Raw genomic sequence first — 20,918 nt, forward strand, 5'->3', positions numbered from 1 at the left:
TTGATTTTTATGTATGTATGTATGTATGTATGTATGTATGTATGTATGTATGTATGTATGTATGTATGTATGTATGTATGTATGTATGTATGTATGTATGTATGTATGTATGTATGTATGTATGTATGTATGTATGTTGGTGTGTGGGTGCCCGCACACTAATGGACCAGATGTTGCTGCTCTCATTGAAGAGTTCAGACAGACATTTGTCCCAGAGGTAAACCATATGTTTGATTATAGCCACGAAAAAGCTCTCATAGCTATCATTCTCAAGTCTCAACTGCTTCTGAATAACATCTCATAGCTCAGCACCAAGTGTAAATTATAGCTCTTCGTATATGGCAGCTTAGGAAATGTCTACAGACTTGTCATCTGGGGGTTTACGGCTGGTAACAGTGCATGAAAGGAAAGGTAAACAAGTAACAAAATACTGTTCATTGTTATTGTCATAAATGGCAGCTCTTGTGTATGAAGAAGACACTGCTATTTTTTTATCTCTGATAATCCTGATACTGTTCCTGTTTTACCTCCAGGATGATGTATTTTTCTGGGTGTATACTTCCGTGTCATTTTTCCAATTCATCCATTAAATGTACGATTATTTTATGTTTGGTAATCATAATACTTTAATTATTGTACACTGTTAGTAATGTTATGTACAAGTATAGTACATAACATATGTTTAATCAGAGTGTTGCTTCTGAGATAGAAGGTAAGTCACATGTTTTTAGTGGAATTCAATAGAACTACTGTAACATAAACTCCCTGGTATTGAAGCCATTCTGGCCATTAAAATGTCACATACTCACTGTTTTGGATCCATGAAGCATTCCTTACAGCAACACTGAACCATTCATTGAACCTAAAGTGTTTGTTACACGAAAACTCGTCACGTTTGAAAAAATTATAAAATGATTATAAAAAGTCAAATAATGCATTTACATGTGTTCTACATAGACAATAACTATAAAGAGCAGTAAAGAGCGCTAAATAGAAAAAAAAAAACAGTATTTGACATGACAACCCTTTGACTTTAAATGAACATTTTGTAGTGTAGGTATTTCTGAGGATCTTGGAAAATGTGTGACAGAACTTTAAGTTTGACAGTTACACTTACCTTAGATTTTTCAGGTCTCTGACAGCCAGCTGTCAGCTTAATTTTTTTTTGCCTGATAGGTGATTTATTATTTAATAAGTTGATATACATTTTTCATTCAGGTTTAGTTTAAGAGTTTTTATTCATGACAGAGAAATTTGACTACTTTCTCAGTTAAATTATGACAACTTTTAAATAGAAATAATGATATCTTTAAATGATGTGTTGTGCCAACATAATTAAATGGTTTTCCAAGAGTGCTATTTAATGTAACAGCACTGCTAGGTTTTACTGTTTGTATTACTCCTCTACTTTGTGTGAGCTGAATACAATTCCAATTCTAGCAATAGTTTATTAGACATTACCCCACATGCCACCAGTACTGCTCTTATTATAAGGTTGTCAGTGTGTGTGTTTTCAATGCATGACTTCATTGGGAACTATTTACTTTACCTTTTCAAATGCTTCCTTTTTAAAACATTTTACTGTATAATGTAAAAGAATGTGTAATGATGTGTCATATAACCTGTAAAAAATTCCAGTTACTTAATATTAGTTCCTCATCCATAGAACATTTGTTTAAAAGCAAGATCAGACTCAGTATTGCTTAAATGTGTGTTAAATGTGGGTTTATCGCCTTCATTCACAATGTCTCACAAGATACAACATGTGAGAGCTAACACTCTCTTCCTTTCCAACCTTGAAACCCATAGCAACCCTTTGAATTTTAGATGCACATAAAGAAAGGGAATGTGTGAAAGAAAGGCAGACTAAAAGTGACAGTTTTCAGTAAGATGCTGTGAATGCACAACTGAAATGTCTCCTTCATTCCAAGCACTATGTGACTTCCTTATTGCTTTCTTTCTTTTTTTTGTAGAAAGTAACTCATTGGTGAGCAAAGCCAGTGACAGACCTCTGTTCATCTCCTTTGAAGAAAAAAGACTGCAAATCCAGTGGAACTGTAAGATCCATGATTTGGTGTTAACCTATAATCCCAGCTAGAGTTGTCTTCATGGAGGAAAAAAAGAGAGGTGTGACAGAACTGGTGATACTATCTAACCAAATATCTAACAAATCTTAAAGGACACTGTCTTCTCAATGGACTCCTATAGACACCATCTAAGAAAGTAAGCAACAGTTTGGATTTAAGTGATCTGAGAAAATACTGGACTGCTGAAATGTCTCCTTACTTGTTCGAAATTTGTGGGAGGCCCATCCATCTCTGTTTATGTTTGTTGATTTTTCTTAATCGTTTCCTGTTCACGTTGGAAGCAAGACCCAAGGGCCCCGGCCACACACATCTGAACTCGATCCGCATTGATGGAGACATCTCTCTGGGAGGCCTGTTTCCAGTTCATGCAAGAGGTCACAACGGAAAGCCCTGTGGGGAGCTGAAGAAGGAGAAGGGCATCCATCGTCTGGAAGCCATGCTTTTCGCTCTAGACCGCATCAACAATGACCATGAGCTTCTTCCTAATATCACACTGGGGGCCCGCATTCTTGACACCTGTTCACGGGACACACACGCTCTGGAGCAGTCACTGACTTTTGTTCAAGCACTCATAGAGAAGGATGGCACAGATGTGAAGTGTCAGGGAGGTGGCTCACCAATCATCACCAAGCCAGAGAGAGTTGTGGGAGTGATTGGGGCTTCCTCTAGCTCTGTGTCTATCATGGTAGCTAACATCCTTCGCCTGTTTAAGGTAAGCACTATGTTGAAATCTAGTTTTTATCTTTTCTTAAGATAGAAAATCGAAAATGAGATCTTATTATGGCTGGAGGATTAGACACCTTTTAAACTTTTATATGTTTATAGCATTTACATCATTATTAGACACTTTGAATGGTGTCAGGCCTTTAAGAAACACTCTACTGATGCTATGTTGTGATCAATTAAGCATATTTGTTAGATAATGATAATTTAGGAATAAAACATTTTGTATTTGTACCAAAAGTTTTTTTTTTCTCTTATAACACAAATACATTGGAAGAACAACGCATTTGTTTATTTAGATATATTTTTATATAATGTGTGAGTGTTCACAAAAGAAGATTTGTGTAACCTTTATGTAATAATGCCTACTATAATACTATACCAGTGCATCCTTCAAGACTGTTTGAAATCTCTCAATAAAACAAAATATGCAGCTTTTTGTGTTACTGAGAAGCCACAACAGCCAATCCAGAACACTTTCCTATTTCTGAAAAAATATAGAAGTGGCTTTACCCCTAATTCTTAGTATAATTAGTTATAGTTAATAAATGCATAAAAAACCCCACTTTTTTACATTTAAAATCAAGTAATATAAAAATTATAATGTTAAAGAACGAGCACATTAATATATATTTTGCAGCCACTACTGTCAGATCTGCTTTTGTAGATACTACTGAACATCTTATACCTAAGAAACAATCAGAATAGTGTATTCCACAGCACTGTGTAATAAGGAGTAACAAGGGATACAACCAGCATTTTAAACTTAAACCATACAGAAGCACCAGAACACTGGCAGACATTGGATTGTGGCAGATGCAAGTCCAAATGACTTTTTAAAAATGCAATATATGAAAACAACTATAAAGACCATGAACAAGTAGGAGGCGAGCAAAAAAAACAAAACACACACACGACAGATATGGACAAATGAAAACGACAAATGCTAGACATAAAGTGTAAGAACGAATGTCAAAACCTAAATACTAGTGTTCATTAGACATCTGATATGAGATTCACATAAAAATGATTTTATGCCATACATGTGTATCCACAAAATATATACATTTCATGCAGGCATGCAGCTCACAGAATTCGCATACATTTTAATAGATTTTAAAACTTCATCCATCACAGACTTTTTAATTAGCGCCCCCATTTTCAAAGATTTTGTGTTTTCATGATATATGTGCTTTTTGTTAGGAAGGGTAATGTTTCAGTGTGATAAATAGCAATCCGCACACTTTTCTTGAATACCCGAGGCAAAAATATGGTTATGCAAATGAGCGGCAGATTTCGCCAAAACAGACGCAGATGACAAAGTGAAGTGTGAACAAAACATCACATGCTGATTTCCTTTTCATCTTCTCTTTTCGACCTGATTTGGTACGCCTCATATTTACAATGTGTATTTAATCTGTAACATGTACCTGTCTGACTATTTAACCAAGCTCGGAACGATTTCAGACTCCGCATGCATCGCTGCCTCTTGTTCGATTTGAGATTTGGGTCGACAGATACATGGAACTCAATGATTCAGGAAAGTTTAGAAGAAGCTGAGCACAGCCTCATTAGCTGCTTTATATTTATTCATTCAATTGACTTGCTAGAATTATTGGAACTTGTTTAAAGCCTCTCCTGCTGGAACCATATCTGTCAGTGAGTTTATTGCTCCAGCAATAATTTTCAGTAAACTCTGTTTTGAGCATTATCAAATTTTGCATGCATGTGAGAAGTGTGTGTTTACAGGTCAATGAGTAATGAAGGAGATTCTACCTAGATATTGTTTCCTGTCGGCCTTGCGTTAAGACCTGATCTACATCACAGGTTATCCAAAGAGAGAGAGAGAGAGAGAGGTGCTAAAAAATTAAATAGAGTGCTACACATAACCCTGAACATTTTAAAATAAAATTAGCATTTCAAAGTGTTATTCTTTAGAGGAAAAGGTTTGATCGAAAATACATTACAGGCAGTGGGAATGTTTTGGAATTGTAATGATAGGGCTTGAGTGAAAATGCTCAAGTTTAAGGCCTACAGCCAGAATAGGCAAAATTGAAGGTTTTTGTGGGAATTTGTGTACATACACTTATTCATTTTACTACCAGCTACACTGCAACACTCTTCAGCCAGTAATCCCTTATAGGTGACCTTGCTTGTCCTGTAAGAATCATGCATAATTTATTTTTGGAAGAATGTACAGTCTTGTATGAATGCAGAGTGTAGATTTAACGCTTACAGTGTTCAAATTAATAACATGGATTTCTACTTGTTTTTCATCAATTTTACATTCTATATTTTTTACAAAACAAATTTCTTTTTTGTTATTTTACAAGTTAAAAAAGTAAAAAAAAAAAAAAATTCACTACTTTATATACAGTTTCTATATGGCAAGGCTTATTTGTGTGTTTGTTGTAGGAGTTTGATCTGAGATTTAAACATTGAAATTGAGTTTAATGGACTAACATTTCAGCTCTGCTTAGAATATAACATATATGATTTAAACAATTAAATACTCTGCATATCCAGTTTTATTTAGTTATTTATATTATTTAGTCTTTCTTCCTAATTTTTTAACAGCTACTATGGATAATTTATGCACTATAGTGACTGTATATATAACTGTAGCTAGGACATTAGTTATGAGAGTGATCTTATTTACATATTTAAATACCATAGTTTTTAAGTTTATAAATTTGTATTATTTTTTTTAACATGCATACGTTCATGTTTTTGCCGGTTCATTTTCATTATATTCCTTTTATGTGAATTGTGTTCACTTATATAAAGCCAAGAATATGAGGGATGGATGTCATCATGCTGACATCCATCCCATCCTTATCACAATCCCAATTCTTCCAGTTTGGGGCTTTTGTTAGTGGAATTGCAGAGTGGCTGTGCAGCTGGTGTTAATGTACCACATTTACAAAACACTTGTCATGACCCATCTATTACCATTCAAAGCATTCACAAGAAGGGGGTCAAGATTAAACATGTTCTAGCTTGATTGAAAATGTCCTATAGACCAGTATAGGCCGCGGACCGTCTCTGGTCTGTGGGTAAATTGCACCGGGCCGCACAAAAAGAATACATAACTTACATTATTTCCGTTTTATTTATTATTTGATTCTGAGCGATGTTTTATTTTGGAAAATTACAGGATTCTCTCCTCCAAATCTGTCTATGACTCACTCTTAATGGATGTCAAGATGCCTCGGTCACATGTCTTACCTCCATCCGCTACCTTCTTAAAGGGGTTGCCCTGGCTGCTAACACATAATACATTACCGCTAAATTGAAACCCCCAAGCGAGCAAAATGAACAAAAAACAACACTGTGAATTCACATTTATTTTTAGATTTAGAAAATACCAGTTTTTATGCCGCTCGTATCATTTTATTGTGTTGTATTTATCCACCACACCTTAAAGGCCGGTCTGTGAAAATATTGTCCAACATAAATCTGGTCCGTTGCGCAAAAAAGGTTGAGGACCAATTCTATAGACCATCAGGCGAAAAATCTGCTTTTTAAAAATGTTCCAGGCTTTATATGGATTAAACACTAAGGCTGTAAAAATGCTTGTGTTTTGCTGGTGCACTTTGGTTGTTGAGGACAGACGGTGGATTTGCAGATCAGCAGAATACACTTCGCTTTCAGACAGCCTGAGTGCGTTTATTACAGTGTTGTCAGATTTGGCTATATCTCCATGGAAATACAGAAACTGAAACATGTTTTGAAGACTAAAAAGGAATACATGATAGCAGAAGGTCCGGTTACACTCAAATAATCATGTGCACACACACACACACATGTGCGCGCACACACACACACAGCCTGATGTGGGAGGTCTGCCACTTACAAGAACGTCAAAAAAAAAAGCTTACTGCTTGGCACCACGTGGCGTCTGGACAGGCATCCAGTGATCTGCCTGATTAAAAATTCACTTTGGCATTACATAAGATTGGGGTTCTCTGAAGCTTCTTTATGTGTTGAACTCGCCAAGAATCAAAACCATAGACTGATGCTGCAGAAAAAAGGACTAATACATTTCAGTCAAAAGGCATGCTGCACCACTTTCATTATTCATCTCACTTGGCAGAGGCCCTCTGTCAAACTTCAAGCACTAATAAAGTTTACGACCATGTCCGCCTCCAGCTCACCTCTTTATGTGTTCCTGAAATGCAGAGTTGCCAAATAAATTTATGTTACGGTTTACAGAGGAGATCAAGATTTTGGGTTCATGGATTGTTTAGCCTAGTAATGAGACCTGCTGTAATTAAAATACTGTATGTGGGTCACTTCTTCTTATAGTGGTGTGTAACAAAACCATTCCTCATCCTCAGGAGTCATGCACATAGCCTGTAATCTTATTATGCTTTGGTATGTCATCAATAGTGCTATAATGCATATGCCTCCAGTGTGGATGTTGTCTGAGAGAGTGATAAATAACAACTGGGCTGGGCATAAAGTGCCATGAACAAAGAATGGCAGCACTGGCTTTCAGAAGGATATATTGATTAGTAAGTTTCCAGTTTGTGTTAGTATTCCTACAATGGTGCTTGAATTTGTTTCTTTCACATTCCCATATACATTATCTTAGACTATAGGCATTTGCCTGCCCCATATCTTCAAGGTGGGAAATTATTTTGTGCTTGGGAAAAATATATGAAACATCAATCAAATATATATAAATATTTAGACCAGACTAATAGCTGTATATTCATCGATACATTTGGTTTCATGCATTATTACACTGTAATCAACAATCCTAAATCTATGCTAGCATTTTTTGGATGCTACATATATAGAACCTGTTTTTGGCTTACTTGCAGTTGACCGCTATTATTCTGTTCATATTTGATAGAGATTTCATTGAATTGCATGCACAGTTTACCAGCCAGTTGGTGCGAGAGGAGGCTTTCACTCTTGATTGCACATTTTATACCCTGTGGGCAAGTGCATGCTGCTGTATTGCTCTTTCCCCTGACCTCAGAACCTTTCAGGTGCATCCCAGACATATCTATTTACAATCACGTCACAAGGTTTTTATTTTACTTTAATTGCACAAATAAAAATTATCTAAACATTAAATTTTAAGGTTTTAAAGAAAATCTGTACAAAAAAACCCCCAGTAAAGACACATTCTTGTGTGTCCATCACCTGAAACTATAACTATTTTTATAATTTACATTCTCTAAATGATTGTGGTTGTTGGTGATCAGTTTTTCCAACCATGTTGATTTTAATGAATTGTGAGCACCAGTAAGTCCCTATTAGTGTTTTATATCCATTCAGCTATCCAGCCATTTTCTCTACAACTTATATGTAGAGGATTGCGGGGGAGCCTGAAGCCTATCCCTGGGAACTCAGTGCTCCTCTGGACAAGGTGCCAAGTCATTGCAGAGCACATTATCACACAGACTCACTCACTCTTTCACACACTGTTGTCAAATTGGAAATGCCAATTAGCCTACAAAATATGCCTTTGGACTGGGGATGATACTGGAGTACCCAGAGGAAACCCCCCAAAGCAAGGGGAGAACATGCAAACTTAGCACACACAAGTAAAAGGTGGGATTTTAAACCCCAACCCTGGAGATGTAAGCAGAAAAATAAAATAAAATTAGCAAATATTTGTTTACAGATTTGTTCTGCAACAAATGTGTACAGATCTGTACACATGAGTTGTTAGTGAGTTTCCACATCATGGACACTTACAATTGATCACTGATTTTGCCCAGATTAATAGCAATACTGTGTACCTTAAAATTGGCCATTGGTTAGAAAGGCTTAGATTCTTTTTCCATACAAAGGGCAATAAATTCCAGAATAGTGTCACATGTTAATTGATCAGTGAAAACTAAATGAATTTTGCAATCAATATAGGCTGTAACATGCCACACTATATAGAGAGTGTGGCAGCGCACAGGTGCCTAAACTCAGCATTTTTATTGCTTTGGCTTTTATTGGGCCAAGTCCAATAATTGTAATCAAAGTCCATAGCAAAGGTCAGAACACAGGCAGGCGAGCTTAATACAGGGCATTCTACATAAAAGAGAAACAACAAATGGAAACAAGGGTCAAAACCAGGACACACTTTAAACATAGAGCACAGAACTCCAGAAACAAGGCTCAAGCACAAAGTAACCAACTGCATGATAAAATGATGACCCATCCATATGAGGATGGGTTCCCCTTTGAGTCTGGTTCCTCTCAAGGTTTCTTCCTCATATCATCTAAGGGAGTTTTTCCTTGCCACTGTCGCCACGGCTTGCTCATCAGGGACAAACGCACACCATTCACCTTCACTGTTGTTTTCTGTAAAGCTGCTTTGAGACAATGTCTGTTGTATAAAGCGCTATACAAATAAACTTGACTTGACTTGACTTAAAACTGCATTGAGAGACAAGAGAGTGTGATTAGACAAACGAATCATAACAGGTTAACAAAATCTGACAAGAAAAATGACAGGACAGAGTGGAGACAGAACTAGAACATTTAAAAACTCAAAGCAAACATGACTGTAAGGGCACTTGGACCTGGATGTGACAGAATAAAACATGTTTTGGTTATAAAAATCAACAACTCAATCAGCTTTACTTCAATCACCTTTACTAATCTTTATATAGTTCATGATGCAGAGGGTCTAAAACCTGCTCTTGGAAAACTTGGCCTGAGGTGGGAATAAACCCTGAATGAGATTCCAGTCTATTTTTACCTTACACCTATAGCCAATTTAGAGCAACCAATATCTCTACATGACAGTACGTTTTTTGTGGTTGATTGGAAACCTACTTTAACCAAGACAATAATTCAAGCTAATGATTGAACTCTGGGACCCTGAGGCAGCTATGCTCCCTACTAGTCCACTATAGTAATTTTATTTAACCATCTGAATTATAAATCCTAACCTTGGTACGGTTCTAAGCCATTCAGTAAAATCCAGACCTTATAATATGTTCATAAAAGATGTCCTAATAAGAAAAAAGGACTCACAATGACCTAGGCCAAACAGATTTCAGTAGATTATTGCAGCATGTAAGAGTTTCTGTGCTGCTGGACAGAAACCGGTTGTACTGTAGGAAAAAATGGGGACTGTATTTTTTCATGTCATTGATGTATTTCATTGCAATTTTATTCACTCCCATTTCTACTCAATACTTTGCACCAGATGACTTTCATACAAGACCGCAATCCCTATCTGGAGGGAAATTAATTTTTTAAGGAGTAAAGCAGTGCACACTCTTCCTAGATTGAATCTGCTCTTCTTTTACACAGATTTCTTGCAATTCTTTGAAGATTTTTTCTGTTGTAAAGCCACTGGTTCGTTTCTGCCTAAGGGTGTGCAGCAATCGACAAAAAGCCTCACTCACCACATGAGTGAAACAGTAAGGAATGAGATATCTCTAAATGTATATAACGAATGAAAACTTTTGCAAATGTATATTTTTGTTGAACTGGATGACATTCAAGAAACTAAGTTTTCAGCGTTAAAGGTTAGTTAAAGTATATAGTGAAAACCTATTTGTAAGAATGAAATGTAGAGGACAGAAGTACACATATTTTTGATTAGCACACTTTTTGCAGTTTTTATGCTTAAAAAAAGAATTATTGCTTTGGTTTCAGATCATCACAATTTCTATTTAATTTAGTGCTGATTGCAATAAGGAGAAGTGATTGCAGTATTAACTATTAGACGCAGTTGAATTGTCAGGCTTTGCAAATGATGCTGCTGTTCATGGAATAAATTGTAACATTCATGATAATCACTAGTATGAACTAAAATATTATTTTGTTAAATGCATATCGACATGCTTTCTGAATGCAAATGAGAAAAGCTTATAGTTTTCCTTTCAAGTCTTTTTTTTTTTTAATGAGCTTTTACCGTTTTGGAAGAAACACACTTGTCTACATAATGCTATCATAGTGTTAAGATCTAACTGGATCAAAAATTGTTTGTATATAGAAACAATTAATGGCACAGAATCTCACATCTATTTCCAATTGGCTTCCAGCAGGAAGTTTATTGGCAGGGTTTTACACTGAAATAACAGACCAAACATCACCAGGCTTGAATGTACACCTTCAATCCATGTAGAGGCAAATAAACATTGCAAGAGTTAAATCAAAATGTCCATGCAGATCTAAACAAATAAACTAGAAGATTTGTAACAGTGTCCAAATCTGTACTTAGAATAAACTGTGCTGAATATTTCAATGTCCGGCATCGGAAAATATCAGGTCTAGACTAAAGTTGGAGATTGATATAAACATTTCTGAATAGTTCCAGGAACCAGAACTCATTTAAACCCACTGGGGGAATTTTGCTCCTGCCCCCATGTCTTGTTCCTACACACTTGTCAGGTGCAGCACTGACACTGGCCCTTAAGACTGAGATTAGTTCTGACTTACACTGCACCTCTGTGTAGTGGTCAATTCCCAACAGCCAAGAACATTTTCTTCCTTCATGTTCCAACTGCAATTTATTTTACTTCTGTCGAAAATGTACTGTGTCGGACAACCACAGTGTAGTGAGTCATAGATGCAGTTTGTAGGTGCACAGTGTTTCTATAAGACACAATTCATCGTCTTTCAAAATCATTAATAACATGAAAAAAATGCCTTAGCAGTAAAAAAAAAAAGAAGCTAATTAAAAACTGGTAAATATATAAAGAAAAAACAATAGCCTCCAAAGTGGCAAATCTAATTCTTAAATGATCAAAAATGTTTCTTTCAGTTTACCTTTTGTAATTTGCAGTGCTAAAATCTCTTAAGTCTATAATAATGCAAGTCTTCTTGTTTGCTGCTGGATGATATGTGTAATTCATTTGAGATAAATATTAATGTAACTCCAGGGAGGACATTTAAGCCAAATTAGACATCTTCCTCCGGATGCTCTAGTTAGGAGTCTCCCATAAAATACATAAATAAATAAAATAAAAGGAAATGGAAACAGGTGTGTGGGTGTGTGTGTTAGGGTGGTGCATATCCAACAATTAAACCTGGGGTAATCAGTTTGAATGATAATACTTACAATAAAATAACAATTTATTAAATAATTTAGTGAGAATATTCTATAAATATCCTGTAAATTGTTTTTACTGAGATCTAAAACTACTTTGGATGTTTTTTTTCTGTTAAGTGAAAAGATTTTTTTCTGCACACTACCAAATGTGCAGCTTCGTATAAAGCCTGAGTTTCCAAAAGATTGGGATAATTTCCCCCTAATTTAGCCAACCTCTAGCTAGCCAGCTCTCTCTTATTATACTGAAATTACCAACTATTGATGGTGGAGCATAACAAATTCTTTCACCAAGACAAATGAAGCCATCGTTTTAAACTGTTTAAACTGTCACATGACACACTGAGGCAAGTGCTATTAACCCTCTTCCACATACATGAATGCCATTGATTAGCTAGTGTCACTGTGATTGACAGAGGAAGAAGAGTGTGGTATATTTGTTCATTTTATTCCCTTGAGTCCTGCCACGGATGACTGTGTTTTAATCAGGATTCGAACTCGCTATCTTCTGAGGATAGAATGACTGATTATTCGTTTCTCCACAATTTGAGCCAAGATTGAAAAAAATGTAAAAAATAATAAATCTTTGTAGTGTCTATGCTTAGAGAAAGAAGAAGAAAGAAAATAATAAAACCTGCTTGATGTCAAATATTCTGTATTGTGACAGCTGTTTTGACTTGACTGAAGTTTTTTCTCCGTAGTGAGTGAAAAATGGAACATCATTAGTTGTAGGCACGGATGACAAAATTTACTTGTGATTGAGCTCAATCAACACAAAGCTTGATTCATTTGTCTTTGCTCCAAGAGTCTTCGCAAAATTGCTTACATAACAGTAACTAACGTCTTGGCTATCTTCTTCTGCTGGATGCTAAGAACCAAAGTGTAGGTCTGGGATACCATATCTGTATTGATTTAACACCTCGTTGGGGAAATGACAGCTGAATCAAGATTAACACTCCTGCTCAATATCTGCACCGTGTGCCCATTTCTTTTCAATCCCATTAGTTGAGAGGTGATAGCCAAGCTGGCTGACAAATCTGTTTACACTGTCAAGTGTGTTCGATGGCAAACACGCCAGCAGCAATCTGCTGCCTTATGAAAGCTTTTTATTTTGTCTCTACTTTGGCATTGAAAAATAACCTACTTGCCATGTTGTCCCACTGTCCTTATGCAGCCCCAGACACTGTATATAACATTAATAGTTTTAATGTCTGCTGGTTGACAAATTTTTCACAACAATAAAGTTTCTGTGACAAATAAAATGAAGTTGTGGTGGAAAATATGGGTTATAATGCCAGATGTTGAACCAGATGTTCTCCCTTAACAGTTCAGTGAAATAAACATGCAATTTGATATAGCTGATATGACGGGGTTTGTTGAGATTTTTGTGAGATTTGGGGGATTTAAGATATACCTTTATTCATCCCACAGTGGGGATTTCTAAATTTTTAGGTATGTTTGACTGCAACTTTGTCTGCCCCAAATATTCCAAAATTCAAACGAAAATAAATACGGGTAGTCATCATGAGTTCTCATGGAAGGAAACTTCTGCAGCTGCCATAGCATTGTTGAGTTTAATAGCTGTATTCAATGCCTCGGCTGTCACCCATACATACTTCTTGTCTTAGTTTTCTCCGGAGACCAATGACCCTGCCAGGGGTCTATCCAAATCCAATTTGGTTACATTTCACCTGAAATGAAGTCATGCCATAAACTTCATGTTGCTATTTTCCCAAGAGTCCTCATTTGTGATATGAAGATTCTGTTTTATACTAAACTGCATCTTTATCTCCAGTGACACATTCTCATCTGGCGGTGAAGGGCAAAGTCTAAACTCTTCAGTCGGTTGAGTCAGACAACACCAGAGGAAGAGCCTCGTGTTCTGCACTCTTATTTAGAGTGGCTCTTAAAGGAACTCACTCGAGCGGAAGTGTTCATTAACTGAACAGATCTTGACAGGAGAGAGTCTCTTTTGTTTCCGAGCATTAGTGTGCATCAGTACAAAGCAGTAATGGCTCCAGAGCATCCAGAAAAGGGTAGATACATGGACTCACAACATTACCTGACTACTCCCGGTACACTCAACACCAAGGGGAAAAAAACATCAAGCATGAATAGAACACGCACTGCTTTTTTACAGGCATACAAACAAGGCTATATTATTTATTTGGTTATGTATTTTTAGTAACAAGCTTCTACAGTATTTAATTAACTTAGGAAACTTACAATGTTAATCATTAGAACTGGGATTGTGAAGCAAAATAAGACATTGTATTTATTTATTTTTTGCTTTGAAATGAAGAAACAACCGAGCCATTATGGTTGCACAAGCCAGTGTACTCTTAGTGCTGGTCCCAAGCATGGATAAATGGGGAGGGTTGCGTTAGGAAGGTCATTCAGCGTAAAACATGAGGATCACAAATCCGATTTTCATACCGGATTGGTCGAGGCTCGGGTTACCAAAGACTGCCACAGGTATTGTTAGCCAACAGGGTACCGGTGGATATTGGCCGAAGGAAGAGAAGGAGAGAAGGAAGACATCTACAGAAGTGGCAGGGAAAGGAGAAGTGCAGGATAGTGGAGGTTCAGGTTGGTACTTTAAATGTTGGTACTATAACTGGTAAAGGTAGAGAGATGGCTTATATGATGAAGAGGAGAAAGGTAGACATTTTGTGTGTTCAGTAGACTAAGTGGAAAGGGAGTAAGGCTAGGAACATTGGAGGTGGGTTTAAACTGTTCTATCATGGTGTGGATGGGAAGAGAAATGGTGTAAGGGTGATTCTAAAGGAAGAGTACAGAGTGTAGTGGAGGTGAAGAGAGATTCTGATTAACGTGAAGCTGGAAGTTGAAGTGGTGATGATAAATATAGAAAGAAAAATTCTAGAGTGATTTAGATGAAGTGGTACAAGATGTATCTAGGAATGAATGATTGGTGATTGGGGCAGACTTAAATGGGCATGTAGGTGAAGGGAACACAGGTGATGAGGAGGTGATGGGTAGGTATGGCCTTAAGGAGACGAAAGGCAGATGTTGTTAGATTTTTCTAAAAGGATGTATATGGCAGTGGTAAATACTAATTTTAAGAAAAAGGAGGAGCATAGGGTGACATATAAGAGTGGAGGAAGGTGCACACAGAACTATGTTCTATGTAGGAGATGCAACCTGAAGGTTATTGGAGACAGTAAGGTGTTGGCAGGGGACAGTGTAGCTAGACAGCATCGGATGGTAGTCTGTAGGATGCTTTAAAGGTGAAGAAGATAAGAAGGAGAGTGAGGACTGAAAAAAGAATAGGATGGTGGAAACTGAAGGAGGAAGACTGTAGTGTGAGATTCAGGGAAGAGGTAAGACTGGGGTTCAGTGGTGTTGTATAGGTGCTGGATTATTGGGCTACTGCAGAAGTGATAGGGAAAACAGCTAGAAAGGTACTTGGTGTGACATCTTGAAATAGAAAGGAAGACAAAGAGACATGGTGGTGGAACGAGGAAGTGCAGGACAGCATAAGGAGAAAGAGGATGGCAAAACAGAATTGGGATTGACAGAGTGATGAGCACAGTAGGCAGGAGTACAAGGAGATGCGGCATCAGGTGAAGAGGTATGTGGCAAAATCCAAGGAAAAGGCATATCAGGAGCTGTATGTGAAGTTGAACACTAAGGAAGGAGAAAAGGATTTGTACCGATTGGCCAGACAGAGGGAAGAGCTGGAAAGGATGTGCTGCAAGTTAGAGCAATAAAGGATGGAGAGGGAAATGTGTTGACTAGGGAGGAGAGTGTATTGAGAAGATGAAGGGAGTATTTTGAGCAGCTGATAAATGAGGAAAATGAGAGAGAGAGAAGGGTGAATGGTGTGGAGATGGTCAAGCGGGAAGTGGATAGGATTAGTAAGGAGGAAGTGAGAGCAGCAATTAAGAGGATGAAGAGTGGAAAGTCTGTTGGACCAGATGACATACCGGTGAAAGCATGGAGATGTTTAGGAGAGATGGCAGTGGAGTTTTTAACCAGGTTGTTCAACAAGATTTTGGAAGGTGAGAGGATGCCTGAGGAATGGAGAAGGAGTGTGCTGGTACCGACCTTTAGGAATAAGGGAGATGTGCAGAAAAGTGGATTTAGAGAAAGTGTACGACAGGGTGCTGAAAGAGGAGTTGTGGTATTGTAGGAAAAAGTCGGGTGTATGTGAGAAGTATGTGAGGTGGTGCAGGACATGTATGAGGACAGTGTGACAGCAGTGAAGTGTGTAAGTCTGTAAGACTGTGGTATGGTTTAGAGACAGTGGCATTGAGTAAAAGACAGGAGGCGGAGCTGGAGGTACTGTAGAGCTGAAGATGTTAAGGTTTTCGTTGGGAGTGACGAGGATGGACAGGATTAGAAATTAGTTCATTAGAGGGACAGTGCATGTAGGACGTTTTGGAGACAAGGTGAGGCGAGATTAGGATGGTTTGGACATCTGCAGAGGAGAGACATGGGTTATATCGGTAGGAGAATGCTGAGAATGGAGACACCAGGAAGGAGGAAAAGTTAAATCCAAAGAGGAGGGTTCATGAATGTGATGAGGGAAGGCATGCAGGTAGTTGGTTTGAAATAGGCAGATGTAGAGGACAGAAGGTTAATGAGATGGATGATCCGCTGTGGTGACCCCTAATGGAAGGAGAAGCAGAAGAAGCTTTGAAATGAATAAACATTGATAGATGATACAGCTTGTTTTTATGCTAAAAAATAATAAAAGGTAATCACCACCCCCAAGTTGATTGCTTTCTGATATCAGAAATTTTTTATTCTCCTGTAGCACAAAAATGTGTCAAATATAACAATAAAATCATGAATGACACATCACACTATGCCATCAAATCATCATTTTAATGTTGTGAAAGGTCTGCAAAGCAAGGTAGTTTCATCTATATCTTATGGTACAGCAGTTAAAAATAGTCACTCTCTCTCCAACTCATATCCTGTCATGTAACTTGTCATGTTACAGAGAAACCTGAATATGCAAACCTCCCTGTCATCAGATTTACAAAATAGAAACATACAAAATGTTAAAATTTTTTAAAAAGATCACTGCGATGCAGTGGGTAGATTTGCTGCACCATAGGTCCTTCCTTCCTTTCATTATGAATGAGATAGACTTTGGATTTACCATGACCATGAACACTAAATTAAAGTTTAATAGTTACTGTCTATAAATAGGAAAAATTAGGTCTTTAGTTGTTTTTAATATTTTAACCTTATTTAATCTAATAGCTGTTATATATGGTATTATTTTCACTAAGCAGTAATGAAGTGTAGTAACAATAACTGCATTTTTTAAATGTATGTGCAATGTATATCTAGACTCCTGTACATATACTTATTAACTACATTCAACTACGATACTGAGGGGGAGTGGTGGCTCCAGCGGTTAAGGCACTGGGTTGCAGATCGGAAGGTCTGGGGTTCAAGCCCCGGTATCGCCAAGCTGCCACTCTTGGGCCCTTGAGCAAGGCCCTTAACCCTCTATGCTCCGGGGGTCCCTTACGAGGGAAATATCAAGGTCCGTGACGTCGGAGTGACGTGGGGCCGCCTTCCCGTGGGCTCACCACCTGCAGGAGGGACCGTAAGGGACGGTGCTGTGAGGATTGGGCAGCAGTCGAAGGCGGGGGTCTGCTTAGACTGCTGCCCCCGCGACCCGAATTACGGATAAGCGGGAGAAAATGAATGAAATGAATGAATGAATGAACTACGATACTTTTCCGAACTTTCCATAACACAGGAGTTTTACGCATCATGTTTTATTGTGCACATTCTTTGGCTTTTAAATGTACCTTAGATATTCTCAGGAAAAAATTGTCATGTTCTTGTCTTTTTATAAAAAAAAAAAAAATAAAAAAAAAATGCAAAAAACATTTCAAACAGCAAAAAAAAAAAAAAGTTCCGTGACAGTAATTATGGAGAGCTCTCAACGTCGAAGGGTGAAAATATACAGCTTTCATGCATAATGAGGGAATTACAGAGATTATCCATGCTGATTTATGAAGGGCATAACTATAAAAATTAAATGTTGTCATGAAAACTTTAGCTAGTAATTATATGATGTGTTTGGCCAGTAAAGTGTTTTTTGCAGATCTAAAAATTCAATACTAAGAGACTTATTTTACATGGGCAAATAAATTAAATAATAGCATAATTGTTGTAGCTACAATGTTCCTTGTAACCACAGAGAAATTTGCCTTGTAACTTTTTATAGTTTTTTTTAATGTTTAGATATAACTAGGAAATATAGTTTTAATAGCTTTTATTTTTATCCCTATGGGTGTAAAGTGTTTTAATCTGAAATGTTAGTTGATTTTTCATGAGTGTTAGAACTTTCCTTACAAAGCTACAGTAGAAGTCAGCAGGTTGTGGGGGTTTCTAAGTGTTAAAGAACTGAACTGTTGCTTTGCAGAAATAATTGCTTAATAAGTAAAAGCTACAAGAACAATAGGCTGGTCCATATATTATTGGGCAATATTATTATTTTAGATATACATTTACATATATGTAAATTTCCTGATGAAATATTTTTCCTCCCCGTTGATGCTCTTACAGACCTTTTTGTGCAGCTGTCTTTCTGTTCTCTTTCTGCTGTCTTGGGTTGTTGTACCTTTAAATTTACTTTTAAAAAGTGAATTGCATGCTCAAGTGGGTTGAGGCAAGATGACTGATGCTTTTTTATATTTATACAATAGCTTTCTGCTCTATATTTTCTGCACTGTGAAGTGCCATTTAAAGAGCTTGGAATTTTTTGGCTTGAAATCATTCTATCGTTCCGCTGCTTTTAGTTCGCAGTCACATCATCATACAAAGAAACCAGTTCCAATGCCATTAACACGCGCATGCAAATTAAATGAGTGTGGCCATTCAGATCATGGACAGTTCTCATACTTCTTAATAGTTTTCCTTCTCCATTATTCAGCCAAAAATTTTATGTTTCTCTCATTTATCCATAGGCTTACCAATTTGCATCTTGTTGTAAACCCTATGTTTTTACTCTGCTAAAATCTTCTTTCGATCCATGACGATTGTTGATCTACTGAAGGGTGTTTTTGATCTGGCTAACTGTGGGGAAATAATTCCTCTGTTGGTTTTTTCGGGCCTTTTGGTGTTCCGAAGCTGCCCAGTGCATTCTTTCTTGGAAACTAAAAAATGAAATACTTAATATTTTTTTAAATGTCTTTTAAAAGATGGGTTTATTTGAATATTTCAACCTAATTATGTCTTCAATGTGATACCCTTTTTCTGCTCAGTTGTAAGCGACATAATGAGGGAATAACTGACACATGGCCATGGCCATTGAACAGCTGAGCTGCCAATTTGCCAATTACTTCAGGTAGTTTAAAAAGTAAGAGGGTATACACATGAATTAAGGCTGAACGTATTCATATTAATGTATTAATTTTCCCCTCCAAAATGCTGTGGTAGACACTAAACATAGCATTCATTCCAAATAATTATGGACCTGCTAACAACATATGTATGAGTTGTTCCAAAGGATTTTCACCAATGTGGATTGTTGGATGCACATAAGGAATTAAATAAGCAAATGCTCTCTGAGTGCATTTCATAGCTCTAAACCAGGAGGTTTAAAATTAGTGCTTTTGAGAATTTATGGCACTAGTTTAATGGGGCACATTTACCGTGGTCTTTATTTTCCTTAGGCAGGCAGATGTTTACGCTTTTAATTATTCATGATTCAACATAAATGGTTCATCAAGTTGTTCAAGCACAACAAACAATATGTCAGGGCTTACAAACATGCATGGACATGGGTGTTTAACTTACTATAGAAAAAGGTGGTGTGAGATTTTAAAAAATGTATTTCTATTGAGTTCATGTAGACAGGAAACAGTAATAGACTTGTCATTAAACCATACACACCAAGACATATTTGCTCTGTGTAATGTATGTGTAATACTTGTGTATTGTGTGAAACTGGAAGGAATTGTTGCTAAAAAGCTGGAAATTCTAATGCTTTAAAAACATTATTTTCAGTGTGAATTGATCTTAATTTGTACTGAGACAGTGACACTATTGCCAAAGGAAGCATAAAGAAGAGAGTAAGATTTTGTCAAGTCGAAGTAACTGGTTGGCTGATGTAGAAGAGATAAAAAACAAAGGCATCTTTTTCGGTCCACTTGTGCATTTTTGTGGGCATTCACTGAAATCTGTCAGCATCTAGAAGAGCATGCATGTAAACTAACTCCTCCACTCTGAATACTGAGTTATTTGTGGGTAATGCCAGTGACATTATTTAACAAGTTGTAATTACTTAGTTGTTGTCTCATCAGGTGGTAATGTAGTGTCATTTTGGTCTAAAATGGATGTGTACAATACCAGTGCATCATGCCATGTGATTGCTCCAAGATTATTATTTATTACTCAATATATATTAATCAAAAGTTGTCAACACAATATTATATACAGTGTCTCACAGTATCTTATATTGCACTGTTTATTCATTCGGCACAAACATTTGTGGACACCTGACAATCACACTCATGAGGGGATATTTGCCACACTGTTGCCACAAAGTTGGAAAAACACAATAATTATTAACACATTCTAGCTACACCCTCACTGTACTAAAACCTGTAGCAGCATGACAATGCCTCTATGAACCAGAGGTGGGAGACTCGAGTCATATGACTTGACTCGAGTCAGACTCGAGTCACAATTTTCGGAACTTGAGACTTACTTGACTAGATCTCTGAAAAGACTCGACTTGACTTTAGACTTGCTCCTTGTGACTTAAGACTTGACTCGGACTTGTGCCTATTTACTTGAAATGACTTGTGGAAAATATTTTTTTTCAATTATTGTGATTTTTTTATATATTTAAGAATGAACTATATATTTCCCAATAAGTCGGTGAACCCAAGCTACTCTTCCGCATGTGCAAACCGCTAGACGCTATTCGGAAGCCGCTTGCCGCCTGCCAAAACAGCAGATCCCTCCGCGGACAAGACAACATGGTTACTGCAAAAAACAGAAAACCAATTTGTGCTCTAGTCCGCTTAACCAGCTAAACCACTACCTTGACATTTGTGATGGACAGAATGCTCTTCAGTTTTGGTCTATAA

At 37.1% G+C, this 20,918-nt stretch overlaps 2 protein-coding genes across 4 annotated transcripts in view; one reads left to right on the forward strand and one right to left on the reverse strand.

Moving 5' to 3' along the window:
* The window catches only part of LOC310720288 (uncharacterized protein), a 179,008-nt gene that overhangs the window by 95,898 nt on the left and 62,192 nt on the right, over nt 1–20,918 (reverse strand). The window lies entirely within an intron of this gene.
* grm4 (glutamate receptor, metabotropic 4) overlaps nt 1–20,918 on the forward strand; it is a 183,480-nt gene that overhangs the window by 63,940 nt on the left and 98,622 nt on the right. For both annotated transcript variants that reach the window (XM_083529395.1, XM_083529396.1), the window contains exon 2: nt 1,974–2,799. In XM_083529395.1, coding sequence (XP_083385521.1) covers nt 2,275–2,799 — 525 coding nt within the window. In that variant the 5' untranslated portion in view covers nt 1,974–2,274. The remainder of the gene's footprint in view (nt 1–1,973; nt 2,800–20,918) is intronic.

The sequence above is a fragment of the Silurus aristotelis genome (assembly GCF_946808225.1).
Source record: "Silurus aristotelis genome assembly, chromosome: 2".
Lineage (NCBI taxonomy): Eukaryota > Metazoa > Chordata > Actinopteri > Siluriformes > Siluridae > Silurus > Silurus aristotelis.